This window comes from Mauremys mutica, chromosome 8 (assembly GCF_020497125.1).
Source record: "Mauremys mutica isolate MM-2020 ecotype Southern chromosome 8, ASM2049712v1, whole genome shotgun sequence".
Taxonomy (NCBI): domain Eukaryota; kingdom Metazoa; phylum Chordata; order Testudines; family Geoemydidae; genus Mauremys; species Mauremys mutica.
This window is the reverse complement of record NC_059079.1, coordinates 32,638,110-32,653,827: the sequence shown is the minus strand read 5'-3', so window position 1 is coordinate 32,653,827 and position 15,718 is coordinate 32,638,110. Positions and strand designations below refer to the sequence as shown.

General features: G+C 37.1%; 1 protein-coding gene across 7 annotated transcripts in view; it reads left to right on the top strand.

The window, feature by feature from the left end:
- ZNF644 (zinc finger protein 644) overlaps nt 1-15,718 on the top strand; it is a 75,333-nt gene that overhangs the window by 41,468 nt on the left and 18,147 nt on the right. For 5 of the 7 annotated variants that reach the window (XM_045027532.1, XM_045027538.1, XM_045027537.1 and 2 more), the window contains exon 4: nt 13,674-13,768. The exons of the other annotated variants lie outside the window; for them this stretch is intronic. In XM_045027532.1, coding sequence (XP_044883467.1) covers nt 13,683-13,768 — 86 coding nt within the window. In that variant the 5' untranslated portion in view covers nt 13,674-13,682. The remainder of the gene's footprint in view (nt 1-13,673; nt 13,769-15,718) is intronic. 7 annotated transcript variants of the gene reach the window in all.

The window sequence follows — 15,718 nt, the reverse complement described above, 5'->3', positions numbered from 1 at the left end:
TGAAAAAATAAGTGTTTTCGGTTCTCTGTTTTTTTGTGTACTCCGTCAAATTGTTGGTTAAAGATTTTGATCACCACTTGGTGGCAGTACTTGGCTTCAAAAGGAAAATGGCCTTAAATCTCTTTAAAATTACAGATTAGAGGATACAGGAATTGTATTAATTTTGTTTTAAAATAGGAAAGAATGGCAATGTGTTCAGAAATGCAAGAGGCTTTTATTTAACGTAAAGAAAAGCTTTTAATTGTTATGTCCCAAAAACTGTTTTATAGAGAAATTAGTTAGAATGTTTAAAATGTATAATTAAAGAGATGTGATTTTTTTTTATTAAATGTTAACTTTGAGCAATGTTTAACTGTAAAGCTAAAGAACTGGTGTGCCCTTCATTGTGTAATAACGTATTATTTACCTTAGTGTTTTACTTTTAATTGGGGACGGTGTACTTAAAGGAATTCTAACCTGCTGTAATTTTGCTACTAATATGATGACATTTCTCTAAATGGAAAAGTTTTCATTCAGTTACTTCAATTGAAATAGCATAACTTATTTAATATTTTGGAGATGATGGCTCCAGACAGTGGGACAAGGACTACTTTCACCTGTTCTTTTCCTAATGATGTCCCTCATACCTTTGTGATTGCAGCACTTTTTGGCTTGGAGGGAAAACTGCTTTCAGAATTGCTTGTTTCATGAAGACTGTGTGTTTGGAGGGCCGGGGCCTGCAGGGGATGGAGGAAACCCTCCCCCCGAGCAGGCACTCTTGTAAAAGTGCCTCCTGTTAGGACAATTCTCATCTCTTGTAACAGGAACTAGAATTGGCTGTTGCTGTGTGTGCCCCACCAAAAAACCATAAACAAACCAAAAACAAAAACAAATAAGTCTGCCAGAAGAAAGTGCATTCTTTTCTTGCATCACCTTAGAAGCTGATATAGGTTGGGTGCCTAACTCCCTTAGGCTCCTTTGAAACACGATAAATCAAGAAGGCAGTCCAGGTAAGCTGTCCTGATCTAGAGGAGGGTATAATCCACAGAACAGTAGTGAAATTTACAGATCTTAAATTGCATGAAATTCAGAAATAATAAATACCTTGAATATTAGAATTATTAATAGAAAATACCAAGTTGCGAGTTGGAAAAATGCAAGTTAATACAGTGGTGGAAGAGTAATCCCAAACTGAGCAATTTAATGAGACACTCTTTGAAAACACCAATGGTGAAAGAGACCTAGAGGGGATGGTGGGCAATATATTAGGCGTGATGATGTTCATAGCGCCATTGTGTAAAATAATTATCTTCTAAATGCACCTATAATATTTTGTTCAGTAAAGGGGGTTTAACCTGCTCAGGAGACTTAACTGCGGCTGCATCTGGTGGTAGCATCAGTGGACATTTTTTGGGTAAAATTCCTTAATTTGCATAATGCCAGATTTGAGAATGGGTGAAAGTTGTAGATGAAATCTGAGCCTGCAGGGCACATCCGTTGAAGTAGAGTTATAATGGAGATCAGAATGAGGCCCCTGTATATCTATATATGTATGTTAAAACCTAGAATTTTTCTAGGGACTGATAAAATGTAGAGTTTTAATTTGGGGGGAAAAAAGGGAAGAAAGAAAAGGCTGAGAATTTTACTGGAAGGGAAGAATGGACAGCAAAAAAAAAGTCTACACCAAACATTTTTGTTTGAAATGCAAATACTTAATAAAATGGAATTTTAATGATAAAAAGTTACTTGTAGCCAAAATACTGATCTGTCTGCAGGTTACTCTAGACATAAGTGAAATAAAAAATATTTGAAGTCTGAATGAAAGGAGCCAGGTGATAATGAGGAAAGGAAAACCTAGATGATATGGTATCAAGGTTTTAGATTTTTAAAGAAAGGATGCTTCGGCATCTGAAATTAGCATGAAGGAAAGGAATTAATCTAGGCAGAGGGGAACATAAGAGAAAGGTTTGGAGGAGAAATCAAGTGTACAAATAAAGAAGAGTTATGAAGGATGGAAGTCAAAATTGACCAGAATGATTCATGGTCTGGAAGACCTTACAATGGGAGACTTAAGAAGCTTAGTCTATTTGTGGTATTGAAGAGATATTTGAGACAACTTGATCATGCCAAGTACATCAAAAGAGGGAAGATTTCTGATATGAGAGAGCTCTAATAGACAGACATAACAAGATCCAGTGGCATGAAGTTGGAAGTCGGACAAATTCCAACCGGAAAGAAGATATAAATTTTAAATAAGGATTATTAACCAACAGTTTAAGGGTTGTGATAAATTCTCCATCCCTTGAAATATTTAAATAAAAACTGAATAAGACATTCTAGGATTTATGCTCTAGTTCAACCACAAGTTATTGGGCTCAATACAGGAATAATTGGGTGAAATTCTACTGTCTGTGTTTAGATGGGGGGCGGGGTCAGACTAAATTACGATTGTCCCTTTTGGCTTGAAAAATCTATAAGTCTGTGAAATAATAGTGAAGAGAACAAGAGTTTATATTGAGGAAGTGTTACAGTTGGTGGAGGTGAGAACTAAACTTAAACACAAACCAGCCCCAAATCATTTGAGAATGGTCAGCCTTTTGGTGGGGGGTGGGTTGAGGTGGAAAATAAATTTTGAATAGACTAAACATTTTTGCTACATAGAAGATAAATTCTCCTTTATTCTCTGTGTGCCATTGATATAGAACATTTGAAGCTGCTTCATAATCAAATAATTACAGTATTTTAAAATATCCACCTGTTGTGTTGTATAAAAAAACCGCTGGATTTTCAAAAGCACTCCACAGCCGCAGTTTGAACCAGAATTTCAGGAGAAGGGTTAGGCACCCAAACAAAGTGGCCAGATTTTTCAGGAGTGTTCAATTCCTATTTTTTTCAGTGGGCACTGCTGGGTGCTGAAAATGCTTGAAAATCTGGCTGCTGTTAAAATACTGAAGAAATAGAGTTTCTGTTCTGCCAGTTGGATGTCAGTTTTGTTAAAAGTAGTGCTACTTAACATTTGAATGCACGTGAAAGCAGGAGGCGGCTTTCACAATTCTCTAACATTCTTAGTCTCAACAGTACTTAGATGTATTTTGTACACATCTTTGTATTTTAGTATTAGAATATAACTCTTAAAACCTTCAGCTTCTCTGATAACCATTTGATGATTGGCACTTCATTTGTCTGTGGGATGACACATCCTCACACAAGAAAATTCGTGAGTTTCCATATAATTTCATCAGGGATCATTGGGAAACTAGATGTTTTGGCAGCTGGATAGAGACGAATGGGGCTTTTAGCACTCAGGGTCGTTTGAGTTGCTGGGATAAACATATTAACTGGATGTTTCTACTGAAATGATCAGCAGTGACAGTTAAAAACGTTGCCCTTTGATTCTGAAATTGAGTGAGGAGGTTTAATCATTGGAGGTTTTTAAGAACAGGTGAGAGAAGTATTTCAGGGATGGTCTAGGTTTACTTGGCCCTGCCACAACACAGGAGGCTGGACTTGATGGCTCCTTGAGGTCCCTTCCAGCCCTACACTTCTATGATTATAATATAATATCCCATAATGCTGAACGGGGGGCTGGTCTTATCTATCTTAAAGACATTGCTTCAGACTGCCTGCAAACTGAGGAAGGCAACAACACTACATAATTTATATTCATTTCACTTTTGAAAGGCTACCTTTGCTATCATGAAGGCTAGGAACAAAACTCCTTTTAGATGAAAACTTAGATTTTGAAGCATAGTTTGTCAACGAGTGAGTTCTGCAGCATTTTCAGTGGCAAGGAAATACACTGGAAAATGCTTTAAAAAGCTTGTTTTCACCTTAATTAGTGTTACTCCATAATAATGGGGTCTTTTTTTTTCTAACTTTAGAAAAAATATCCTGGGCTATGCAGCTGTCAACCCAAATATGTTATTTTTAGATTAAGGAATTAAAAAACAACCAAACAAAAAACAGAATGAGAGGACTAGGGTGACCAGACAGCAAGTGTGAAAAATCAGGAGGCAGTAATAGGAGCCAATATAAGAAAAAGACCCAAAAATCAGGACTGTCCCTATAAAATTGGAGCAAAGAATCCTGTGGCACCTTATAGACTAACAGACGTTTTGCAGCATGAGCTTTCGTGGGTGAATACCCAGTTCGTCGGATGCAAGAGTGGGATATCTGGTCACCCTAGAGAGGACTGAAGCAGGAGATACATGAATCAACCACCCTGACACTTTGATATCCATATTGTTTGGTTCTGCACTGCAGCATGCTCTCATTTTTTAAGTGTAAGACCTGAAAGAATTAGAATTATGAGATGGTATAAGTCTACAGTGGATAGGATTCCATCCCAAGAGGGTGTTTTTTTTCATACCTCTGAGTGACATAAGTTTTGCCAACATAAGAGGTAGTGTGGACGTGGCTTAAGTGAAGAGACATTAGGGAGAGAGCACTGACACAGAGCAGCTGGAAGAATGGCTGGGATATACTGTGTCTTGGAAAATAGCACTTTATTTCAGGACCAAAAAAATCAAACTAAAATATGTCTCCCCTCTCTACCAGTTCTCCCCCAAATGTACATAACCTCTCTGACCTTAGATAGTCTCTATGGTCTTGGACACTGTATTATACTTGTTTGGGGTATATTGTTTTCTTGAGAGAACTTGAGTTCTTAATTTCTTTTGCTGGTGTGTGGTGGTGATCAGTTGCTGACAAATACCACACAAAAATCCAGCTCTCGGTAATTTAAAAAAAAAATTATCTGAGGAATGGAAGCTTTGTATAACATATGGGCTTCGTGTTCTGTAATCTATTAATGTGGCTTTTAAATTATTGAAATTTATACTAAACGGATGTCTCTGCAATAGTAAATGAAACTCTAAAACTGAGTATGTAATAAGCAAAAACTTAACAGCTTTAATGAGTGTTGAATCACAGCTAGAGGAAACTGCTGGTTATTTGCCACTGCAAAAATATATTCATTTTAAAGATAGTCATGTGACAAAGGTGCATACTAAACAAGTTTCAGTGCAGACGAGCAAATTTCCTGTTTTTGGAGTTTCACTATTCTAAACTGAATCCATAGTGTTGATTAGCTTGAGGCTCTCTTACCTTTACAAATAATTTGATTTTCTTAATGGGGCATACATAATACATGCTTAAGTTGAAAAGAATTCATTCTTTTTACAGTAAAACTTTAAAGGCTCTGACTTTGTTGAGAGTTTCCTGGAGAAAATTTAAAGCAATAGTACTTACTGTGAAAAAGCTGCTTTAGCTGTACTTAGCTAGATTTTCTCTTTTCAGGCTTTTAGAAGTAGTTTTCTGTGTTACAGCTAATTTGGTTACCAGTTTATGGTCCCAGGAGGATGGGGATATGTTCTTCAGTATTACCAATCCTAAGCATTCAAATATCAAGATTTTCATGCAGTCCAACTTACTGGGGCTTTAAGAAAATCACCAAATACTGAGACTTGTGGTATAATCATGAGTTTACAACACTGTCTCTTACTACTTATGTATGAATAAGGACCAAAAGTCAGTATTTTCTTTGTAAGACAAAATACTCCAAGTTTTCTAAAGAAACCACTTTTTATATGTTTTAATTAAAAATGCTTTAAAAATGGTATTTCCAGACATCTATCTTGCCGTTTATAGAAGCACTCATTCCTCTTGCATTGATTGCTGTATGCATGGGCTGCTTAGAAAATTCAGTGATTCAAATATGGTCTCCCAGTCCTTAGTGAGAATTAGGCTATGTCTACACTGTAGCTTGTGTCAGCATAACTTATGTCACTCAGGGGTGTGAATAAATCACCCCCATGAGCGACATAAGTTACACTGACATAAGCGCCGTATGGACAACGCTGTGTTGGCTGGAGAGCTTCTCCTGCCGACATAGCTACCACCGCTCACAGGGGCTCCCGTCAGCGTAGAGGGCTACATTGGAGAACTTACAGCAGCACAGCTGTATTGGTATAGCTACGCTGCTGTAAGCTCTCTAGTGCAGCCGTAGCTTTAGTGAAGTTCCCCTGCAATTGATACACTCGTTGGCAATCTCAGTAGAGTCATCAAGCACTGAATACATGTGGAGACCTGATGGTCCCTCAGAGAACAGAATTGAACACACTGGGGGCTTAGGGAAGCTTGCGCTGTTGCCGTCCAAGCTGTAGTAAAATAGGAATTCAGATTACAATGTTGTCAATCAGGCATCTTTCATAGGTACTAAATTCACTATAAAAGTCTTACTGTTAATAATGAAATCATACGATTTTTTTAATAGCCCAATGGGTTCCTGATCCATGACTACTGCTACAAATAATACATGAAACAGTATTTTAACAGTACATTTTTGCCATATGCATCAATGTGCTACTTTTGAAATTGGGATTTCATTTTCATTACTAGTTTATCTTATTTAAACATTTTAATTTTAAAATGATGCACAGAGAAAAATTCATGGGACTTTTTATTTGTACATGTATATCCTCAATGAAAGGTGAATTTCTTTTGTTGTTTGATTGGTTAGTAAAAAGCCATTTTGCCATTCCTGAAAGATCTGAGCCTGAGGATATGGTGTATTTTACTAGTTCAGAAACTTTGGGGGTTTGCACTCCATCACTTTTTCTGTGTTTCTTAAACTGTCTGACTTTTAATGCCTTTTGTCTTGTTCAAAGGATTTTGGTTACCAAATCACATCTAGTTGCAGTCTCCTCTCCTTCCCCACCCCCCTTCTCTGGCCAAGGCAAAATCTGTTTCCTTTTCTGTAAGATGCGGATGATATCTGTACCTCACAAGAGTGTTGTCTTAAGGCATTGTCTATCTGAAAAGTGCTTTGAGATTATCATTTTCTATTAACTTAATACATTAAGATGTGATGCTTTTGTTGCAGAATTAGATGCAAAGATGACATACTCTAGAAATAGTTTTGGTAGAAATTTGGATCATCGTGCAGTCAAATATATGGTGTAAAGTAATTTGCCTGATTGGTCATCTTTAACCTTAATTACTCTGAAGACTCTGCTGTACTTAAATGTAATGTGATAGTTTGTATGTCCCCAGGTACGAAAGAGTGCATATTCAAGTAAATGCATTTGGTATGCTTCTCTGAATCTGAGATCACACATCCAAAAGTGGGCTGGATATATTCTGATTGTTGGATGGCTGAGTAAATTACACTTCTCCACACTACAAGGCCCACTGCATTTCAGCAAAGATTAACACCTAGTGAGGATAAACATTATTTCCACCTTGGACCTGGGGAGGAGTCCAATGGTCAGCAGCAGTTTGAATTTTGGTCATGGTTTGACCAGGGCCAGTTTTATTTTGTGCTTGGTGTCTAATCTCACACACTCTGCTAATTGAGGCAGTCCTGGTAGTGTACTGAATTGACACATTTCCTGGCTGCCATGCCAAAACTCCTGCAATGACTGTACTATCCACTTTGTGGGTTGTGATCACCCCCAGCATATCTCCAACAGAAGGAATAGTGTGAACACTTTGCGTCACTACAGCCTTCTCTCGGCGAAAACTGCCTCCAGCAAGCCAGAATATGTCTTAAGGACCCAAGTTACAACTACTATACTACAAGATTTCAGAGTCACTCGGTGTTAACAGATCTGTTGTCCCAGTTGAATGACTTGAACAATTATCCATTTTCCTTCTTTCTGCAACTATGTTGCTTCTTGAGCACTTTCAACCCTGGCTGACTGGAGCCAGATACAAGGACTTGGTTTCTGCTCTCTGACTTGAGTAGTGCCACACCACACTACCTGGAAAACTTAATTTTAGCACTTCATTATAGTGGTAGTTAGGTTGGAATTGTTTCCAAACCAGTAATCATACTTGTTTCAAAACTCTACACATGTGAATTTATAAAAACAAATGAAAAACATCTAGAGAAGGCCTGAATGATCTTTAGGAACACTTCTGTGTGTCAGATGATTAGGGTGACCAGATGTCCCGTTTTTATAGGGGCAGTCCTGTTTTTTTGGGTCTTTTTCTTATATAGGCGCCTATTACCCCCCACCCCCTGTCCCGTTTTTTCACAGTTGCTATCTGGTCACCCTGCGGATGATGCATTTTAGTAACTATACTCAAAACAATCGATCCATGTAAATATCAGGAAGAACCATTGGCATTCCGTTTTTTTCTTTTTAAAAAGAGAGCTTTTTGTTCAGAGCTTAAAGGAGCCTTCCTCCATTACTCTTTTATTAAATGTTGTAGAATGCTCTGTGTGTGTTTAATTAAATTCAGCAGGAGTAGCCAAGGAAGAAGAGGGTCAGACCACATGCTAAACAAAGTCACATCTGCATTTACTGGAATTCTGTAAATTGTGGGTTTCTAAACAAGGCAAGCCCACAAACAGTGGAGATGGTATGATCCATAGTGCTATGCCGTGAGTATGGGAGCACACTCTCAACAATCTGCTTTGCAAGTACAAGCAGAAAAGAGGAGATAGCACTGTGAAGCCTTACATAAGGAACAGTAAATTTCTCTCAGGGAGCGGTCAGAATTGCTCTAAAAGGCAGAGAACCAGAAACTGCTAAACTGTTCCTTCAAAAGCACAAGTTAAAACTTATAGTCAATTATATATCCAACAATATGAATACTCAGAATTATTAGCCAAAAATCCACTTAAAGTCAAGTGATTTTGTTCTTGCTTTACACCATTTGGGTGTTTTGCTGGGTGACTGGCTGGCTTCTGCTAGCATTGTTGGTGACTGGTGGAGCAGGCTGTCTTCCTCCAGGCTGACTGTTGGCAAGTTAATACCAATTTCTCGTCATAACTGTTTCTTTTTGTGCCCTTTCATTTTTTAAAAGGTCTTAAACTTTCAGTCATGTTCCAAACCAGTGCTTGAACATGATGTGGCAATTAGCTTCACTGAAACAACCCCCCCTCAAACAATATGAGTTCTTACATGCTCAGCTATAACAATATGAAGTAATGACTCCTGTTCGCATAAAGTTAACATGCTTTTTCCCTGTCATCTCAAATTTTACTTTGATCAAGATGATATAGAGAGAGAAAATATAAAACACAAAAAATCAACCCAAAAACTGTGCATCTTTTAGTCTTCTCTTCTCTCTTGTATTTTTTCATTTTTCCTATTTTTTTAATTTCATTCTCTAAGTAATGAGTTATTGCCTGCTGTGACTCTTCCCTCCTCCCCAGTTGTCCTGTATGCTTTTTTCTTTAGGCAAAAATAGCTTCCAGACTAGACCAGTGTCTCCTCATCTCTTGGTCATTCTTTCTCTTCTCTCACCCATTATCTTTACTTTTCTGTCTTCATTGATATGCCTTCTGGCTGCAAATGGCCCCTCTTCAGCATGGCTACTGGACCCGTCCACTAGCCTGATTGCGGTCCTGTCTGATCCCAGAACCAAAGAGCCAGCAGACTAAAATTTCCATTTCTGCCCTTCATTTCATGAAAAGCTGTGATTTGGCTCTACCATCTTGTCTCCCAGTCATATAGGGGTTGTGTGTATGAGAGACCATTACTCTATGAAAGCTTCCGTATGTAAAATTATGCATTTTAGTAAGTACATTCAAAATAGTCAGTTGATATAAAATGTTAGGCAGCAGTCTTCTCTCTTCAAGGCTTCACTCTTGGGTGACAAAAGAGGCTCAAGTGAAAACTTGGTGCAGAATTTTAAATGCCTTTCCTGTTGCTAAATGTTGGATCCATATTTCCTGTGAAAAGATTGTGCATGTGTCTGTTTAAAAAAACAGTGTGCTGGGCTTATATAGGGTTAAAACTATGCTGAAAGGCTTGTTTTCTCTCTCTGATATAGTATGAACAGGATGAATAAAATTAGCTCACCTTTAAATTGGCTCAATTTTTTGGGCCACCTACTTTCCAGTGTTCCTTTTAATCAGGGTTTCAGAAAATAACAAACAAATCCTATGGCCTTATTAAAAATGTCTAATGTTAATGTGACTTTAAGATCCATGGTTTTAGCTCGTTTACGTTTGTACTTGTAGCTTTTGCATGAAAATTTATATTAGCTGTGGAAAAGCATTTTATGCTCTTTACAAATTTGGTTAAATCCTGTTCTTTCAGTTCCAGTGTTTTTTTTGAGTATGCTGCAAATGTCTGTAAAATAGAGGGGTTATAACAGAAATCGACAAGCCTCTAACTATAATGGTGCTAGCAGGCAACAGTATAATATACTTAGCTCTGTAGTGAACTAGCCTTGAATGAGAGCAATATTATAATTTGGTGTGTGACAGTATTACATGGCAAAGGTTGTCATTATGAAATAAGTACTCAAGAAATATTAACCTACTTGTAATAAATACAATTAATAATGTACATAAAAGAATGGAATTAAGTACCTTTTCTATCAAAAAGAATTATTAATGAACAGAAAGTGGACAGCATAGATTTGATGACAAGAAGGTTGCATCTAATCTGAATTACTGAGTGACCTAGGAAGCTTGCTCAGAGGGATTACAGAATAATTATGTTAATATGCAATTATCACCTCATTTCTTCTGTGGTAACCTCAAGATGTAGTGTAGTAAGGGTGTTATAGCAAGTGCTGATAGTTTGCAAAAATACTGATGTTTGAGATTTCTGAGACAATAAGATTAGCTTGAGGCATTTAAGTGATGATCTGTCATCTTGAAGACAGATCTGACCTTTGCACTTTTTTTTAAAAAGGCTTGTAGTATCTAGCTACAGGCAGTTATAGCTGCAGAACTCATTAGGATTTTTCAGAAAATGAGATGTTTTATGTTAAATATTGAAAACAAGATATTTAAGAAGAGTTAGTGGTTTTATTTTTTAAAATGTCCATTTATAAATAAAGTAGGGGGGACAAACTGTTTCGGTTAGCTAAGCAATGGGTCATATTCTACTCTTGGCTACACTAGGACAAATCTTGAGTAACTCAATACAATAAATAGTTGTGCTGCTGTAAATCTGGAGTAAGATTGCTAGGAGCAGCAGAGTTATTCCAGGCTTCTGCTAATTTAACTGAATTTGGCCCAGTACTTATATACAGTTGGATGATAGCACTACTGTAGTAATTTATCAGTATTTATTAGCCAGATATTGCAGGTATATATTGTGTAAGCTCTTCAAGGCAGGGACTGTGTCATTCTGTGTTTGTAAAATAATAGCATATTTTAGGCATTGCTGCAATCTAAATGACTTGTTATACAAGATTTTAGCCAGAAGTCGTACCTTTTTAAAAAAAATTGAAATTAGCTCAGCTCTCTATCTTAGAAAAAGAGAGACAATGCTTAACATGGGGGGAGAGGGGGGATACTATATACATTCAGCATTTACAAAGAAAGAGGTGATTTAAATCCTGACATATTAAAGTGGCTAGTACTGTGCAAGTATATTTAAAAGTTACTACTGTGCATTTGGATCAGTTTGTATTGTTTTATGCTTTCATGGTACAGTGTACAGCATGAAGTTTTTTAAGATGTGTGCTATGACTGCATGTTAAGAATAATATACAATCTTGGCTAAATCTTAATTGCTCTATTGATTCACCTAATTTTGAAAGTGCCTTGGATCAGATTACACTTCAGTAGGTCACTATTCCTCTTGAGGTTCAAACATAAACATTCTCTTAAAAATAAGGACATTGAAAGCTCAGGATAGAACACTATTAAAACCATCTAGCCCTGCATATTGTTTTATTGCATCCGTTTCAGGATATTGGAGTGGGCGATTGTAGGGTGACCAGACAGCACTTGTGAAAAATCACGACAGGGGGTGGGGGGTAATAAGAGCCTATATAAGAAAAAGACCCAAAAATCGGGACTGTCCCTATAAAATCAGGACATCTGGTGACCCTAGGCGATTGTATGTTGTAGTATTCAAGTAAAACCCAATAGGTTTAAGTATTGAATTTCAGCCTCAAATCTCCACCTCCCAATGCACTCACAAAAAGATATTTAAAATCATTGCAAACATAAAGTTACTTCATCCTTTGGTGCCAGCTGATTGGCACCAACACTTGGTTCATAGGTAGGAGAATGCTACAACTAGCTTAAAATGATCTGATACATCTTAGTGTTGGAGTAGTATGCATTGTGGGCCTGACCCAAAGCCTGCTGAAGTCTGTGGAAAGACTCTTATCAATTTTGGTAGTCTTGATCGAGCCCTTTCTGACTCATTGTCAGTCTTCATAAACATATAACACCTGAAGTAATTTATTTATGAAAAATAAAAATATCTGATATAATTAAACTGTTGTTCATCATACCATTAAAGTAAATTTCTAGCTGGAGGTGGTTGGATTGTAATATTTCCATGTTCCATAATTTTAATAAAATTAAATGCTCTCTTTAGATTACTAAAGTCTTTATGCATTTACAATTTCACGTGTGCAACAGTATGGTTTTGTGTCTTCATCTGAACTTGTGGAAAGTTTTCATGAAGCCATTTTGATAATGAGGATTGCAATCTCCAAGCAGACATGATATTCTCAGTTTGCCACCCTGCTGTTCAGGGGGTACCAATGAAGTTGCTTTAAATGGGAAGCGTCTGTTCTTTCTCTGAACCCCTAACACCAGAACAGATGGGTGGAACATGGAACATGGAAGGTTTTACTTCAAGAGGTGGTAACAGTGAAGCCACTCATTAACACTGAATTTACCACTTCGTTAGCAACATTGCTTCCTGTTGAGAAAAACTAATATAGGCTCTCAAATTGACTGAGCATACGTTTGTCTACCTCTGTGAATATAATAAGATGAAAAAAATACAAATCTTTTCAGAATAAATAACTTAAAAAGATGAAATCTCTAAACTCTATTTCAGAATGATTGAATAACATATGATTGAGAGTTCAATATTTTATACTTATTCCATGAGAAATTTGACAGGGAAACTGTGGAGCATCCTTAGAGTTTGCTTTTCTTTTAACTGACATTTGCACTATTGCTTTTTAGTGCATGTTTGTGCTACCCATTTTTAACTTGTGTATGTGATGTAAAGACTCCTGCTGGGTGCTGCATTATCGCCATTTTAGGGTGATAACATTGAATATGATCTTATTATAAGTCTTTTAATTACTGTGGAAATTTGCTAATCTCAACATTTAATAGAATTTTGAAAATGGGAGAAATGGAAGGATTAAAAATTGATGTTTTGTCTGGTTAGGTTTACTTAAGGATATGGCATAAATCCGTTTAAACAATGTTCTGTCATTAATGTATACCTAATGTATTTGTGACTGCACACTGATATGAGTAACACTATATTACTTAAATGGAATTGTTCTGAATATTGATACAATGAAGAGAAACTTTTGATATATATTGCATGTAATAAAAGCTATTTTCATTATACAGCAGTACTTGTATTATCATTTCTTTTTCACACTCTTTAGGCCCAGTTTAGTTTTTAGAAGGTGGTACAGAATAACTACGCCAGGAAAATACGATAGTAAAAAAGTGGGGGGGGGGGCAGAGGGAGAAAATTAAGTGTGGCTTGGTAAATCTGTGCTTTTCCTTCTCTGTAAATTGGCTCCAATATAAGCAGTATAGCAGCTGCATTTCCATGAGGCCTTTGCTGGCTTTGTGTTAGGAGGAGGAGATTGTCTTTAGAGTGAAAACTATAAAGGATTTAAAAAAAAGACACTGTGGGTCCATTTTACTAGTTTTTGATTTGTTAATAAGATGAAAGTGTGCTTTCTTTAACTTACTGCTTGATTTCTATTTTTAATTTTAATTTTAGGAAAAAGGGATGTCAAGTGTGGTCTTCCTTGGTTTTGTTGAAGGACCATTGGGAGGAGCCAAGGATGTTTGTTGTGACGCTTTAATTGAAGGAGTGTAGGTGATGACTTTAACAGAGGCTTTCTTTATTCAAAATGTTAATTAGTAATTGAAGTTAAATAGGTGTTAACAACAAACAGATAACAAAGATCAAAATTTTCAAAAGTGCTTAGTAATTTCGGCTGCCTCAAGTTTTGGGTGCCCTGTTTGATACACCTTTTAAAATTTTCTCTCCATTTCTGTTGCTTAACTTTCACCTTTTGTACCCTTGAGATGTCATATTACACTTGCTCTCCAGTTGCCACAGTGTTCCATTCTAAATGGGCCTGGAAATCCTAATGTTAAACCAAGTAAAAGAAAAAATATTTTTGGAGTTGAGGAAAGGTGTGGAGGAAGGAGGGAAAAATCTTTCAGGTGAACTTTATGTAGCATAAGCAAGTAGTGAAAGACAGACACCCAACTTCTCCTCTTTCTTGCAAGACACATTTAAATTCATTAACTGATTCAAATAACCCAGGTCTGTCTGTATACTCAGTGTGCTTTGCCATGTTTTATATCAATGCTCATAGACTAGAATTAGGTTTTTGTTTTCTTCTTTCTGGTACTGGGGAGTTCCTTGACCACCAGAACAAAGGTTTTAATAAATTGTTCCATAGTAAGTGTCAGGTCTGTTGTGGCAAACACCTTGAAGTAGGTGATGCTTTCAGATACAGAACAAGTTCTCTTGATTAACTCTGCAGATGCTAAAGGGAGCATTCGACTTTTCTGATGATGCAAATTCATTGAAATAATTCTAACATCGTGATCTTGGAAGCCTTTATTCTTTTCCAACTGTAATTTTACATCTGTAACCACTAATGTGTAGATTAGAATGTTTATAGTAAACAGCTAAAAATGATCTCTCCGTTGGCTTTGTAATCCACATTAATGTACTTATAAATTGTATTTTCAGTATTTTTTGTTAATACTTTCCTGCCCTTTTTACCTGCATGTACTAGTTAATTTTTTAATCAGGAGATTAAATATTGTATAAATAGATGACTGGCGGATAATTTGGGGGAGAGGGAGACATCAAACTAGTGAAGATCCTTTTTTCTGTTTTTTTTTTTTAAATAATTACCTGCAAATATCCTCATTAAGCACTGTTGCTCTTACTTTGTTGTAAAGTTGGTTTTGATTTACCATATATACTCGTTCATTAGCCTATTCGTTTATAAGCCAACCCTCTCCCCCCCCCTCCCAAATGGATAGGTAAAATAGCAAAAACTGTATAACCCTTTCATAAGCTGACCCTATATTTCAGGGGTTGGAAAACTTTGGCTCCCGGCCCATCAAGGTAAGCCACCGGCGGGTTGGGACGTTTTGTTTACCTGGAGCATCTGCAGGCCTGGAGCCCCTCAGCTCCCTTGGCTGCGGTTTGCCGTTCCCAGTCAATGGGAGCTGTGGGAAGTGGCGCCATTTCCCGCAGCTCCCGTTGGCTGGGAATGGCGAACCACGGCCACAGGGAGCTGCGGGGCTCCAGGCCTGCAGATGCTCCAGGTAAACAAAATGGCAATGTATTAGATATTCTATTCAGTGATTCCATAGAGTTTAAAATCATCAAACTTTGGTGTAGACCCGTTCATAAGCCGACCCCCGCTCTTTGATGCCTCACATTTTTACCAAAAATATTCAGCTTAAGAACGAGTATATACGGTAATTAAGATCTAACCATTAAAAACTACACGCTGAATAATAGAAAATTTCTGTAAATTGACAAGTGCAAAGCCAGTGAAGTTTGTAAGGTGTGCAAACCCAACAGATATGGAACACGGTATTTAGGCCCTGATTCTACAACCACTTTACTACTGTGAGTAGTTCCACTGGAATCACTGGAACTACTCCCCATAGTAAAGTTAAGAATGTGTGTTTGCAGGATTGGGGGCCTTAAAAGTTCTGCTGGTGTTAAGCTGCCGAAGCCAATTACTTCCAGTTTCCACCATATTTTCCCTTTTAAACAAATACAAA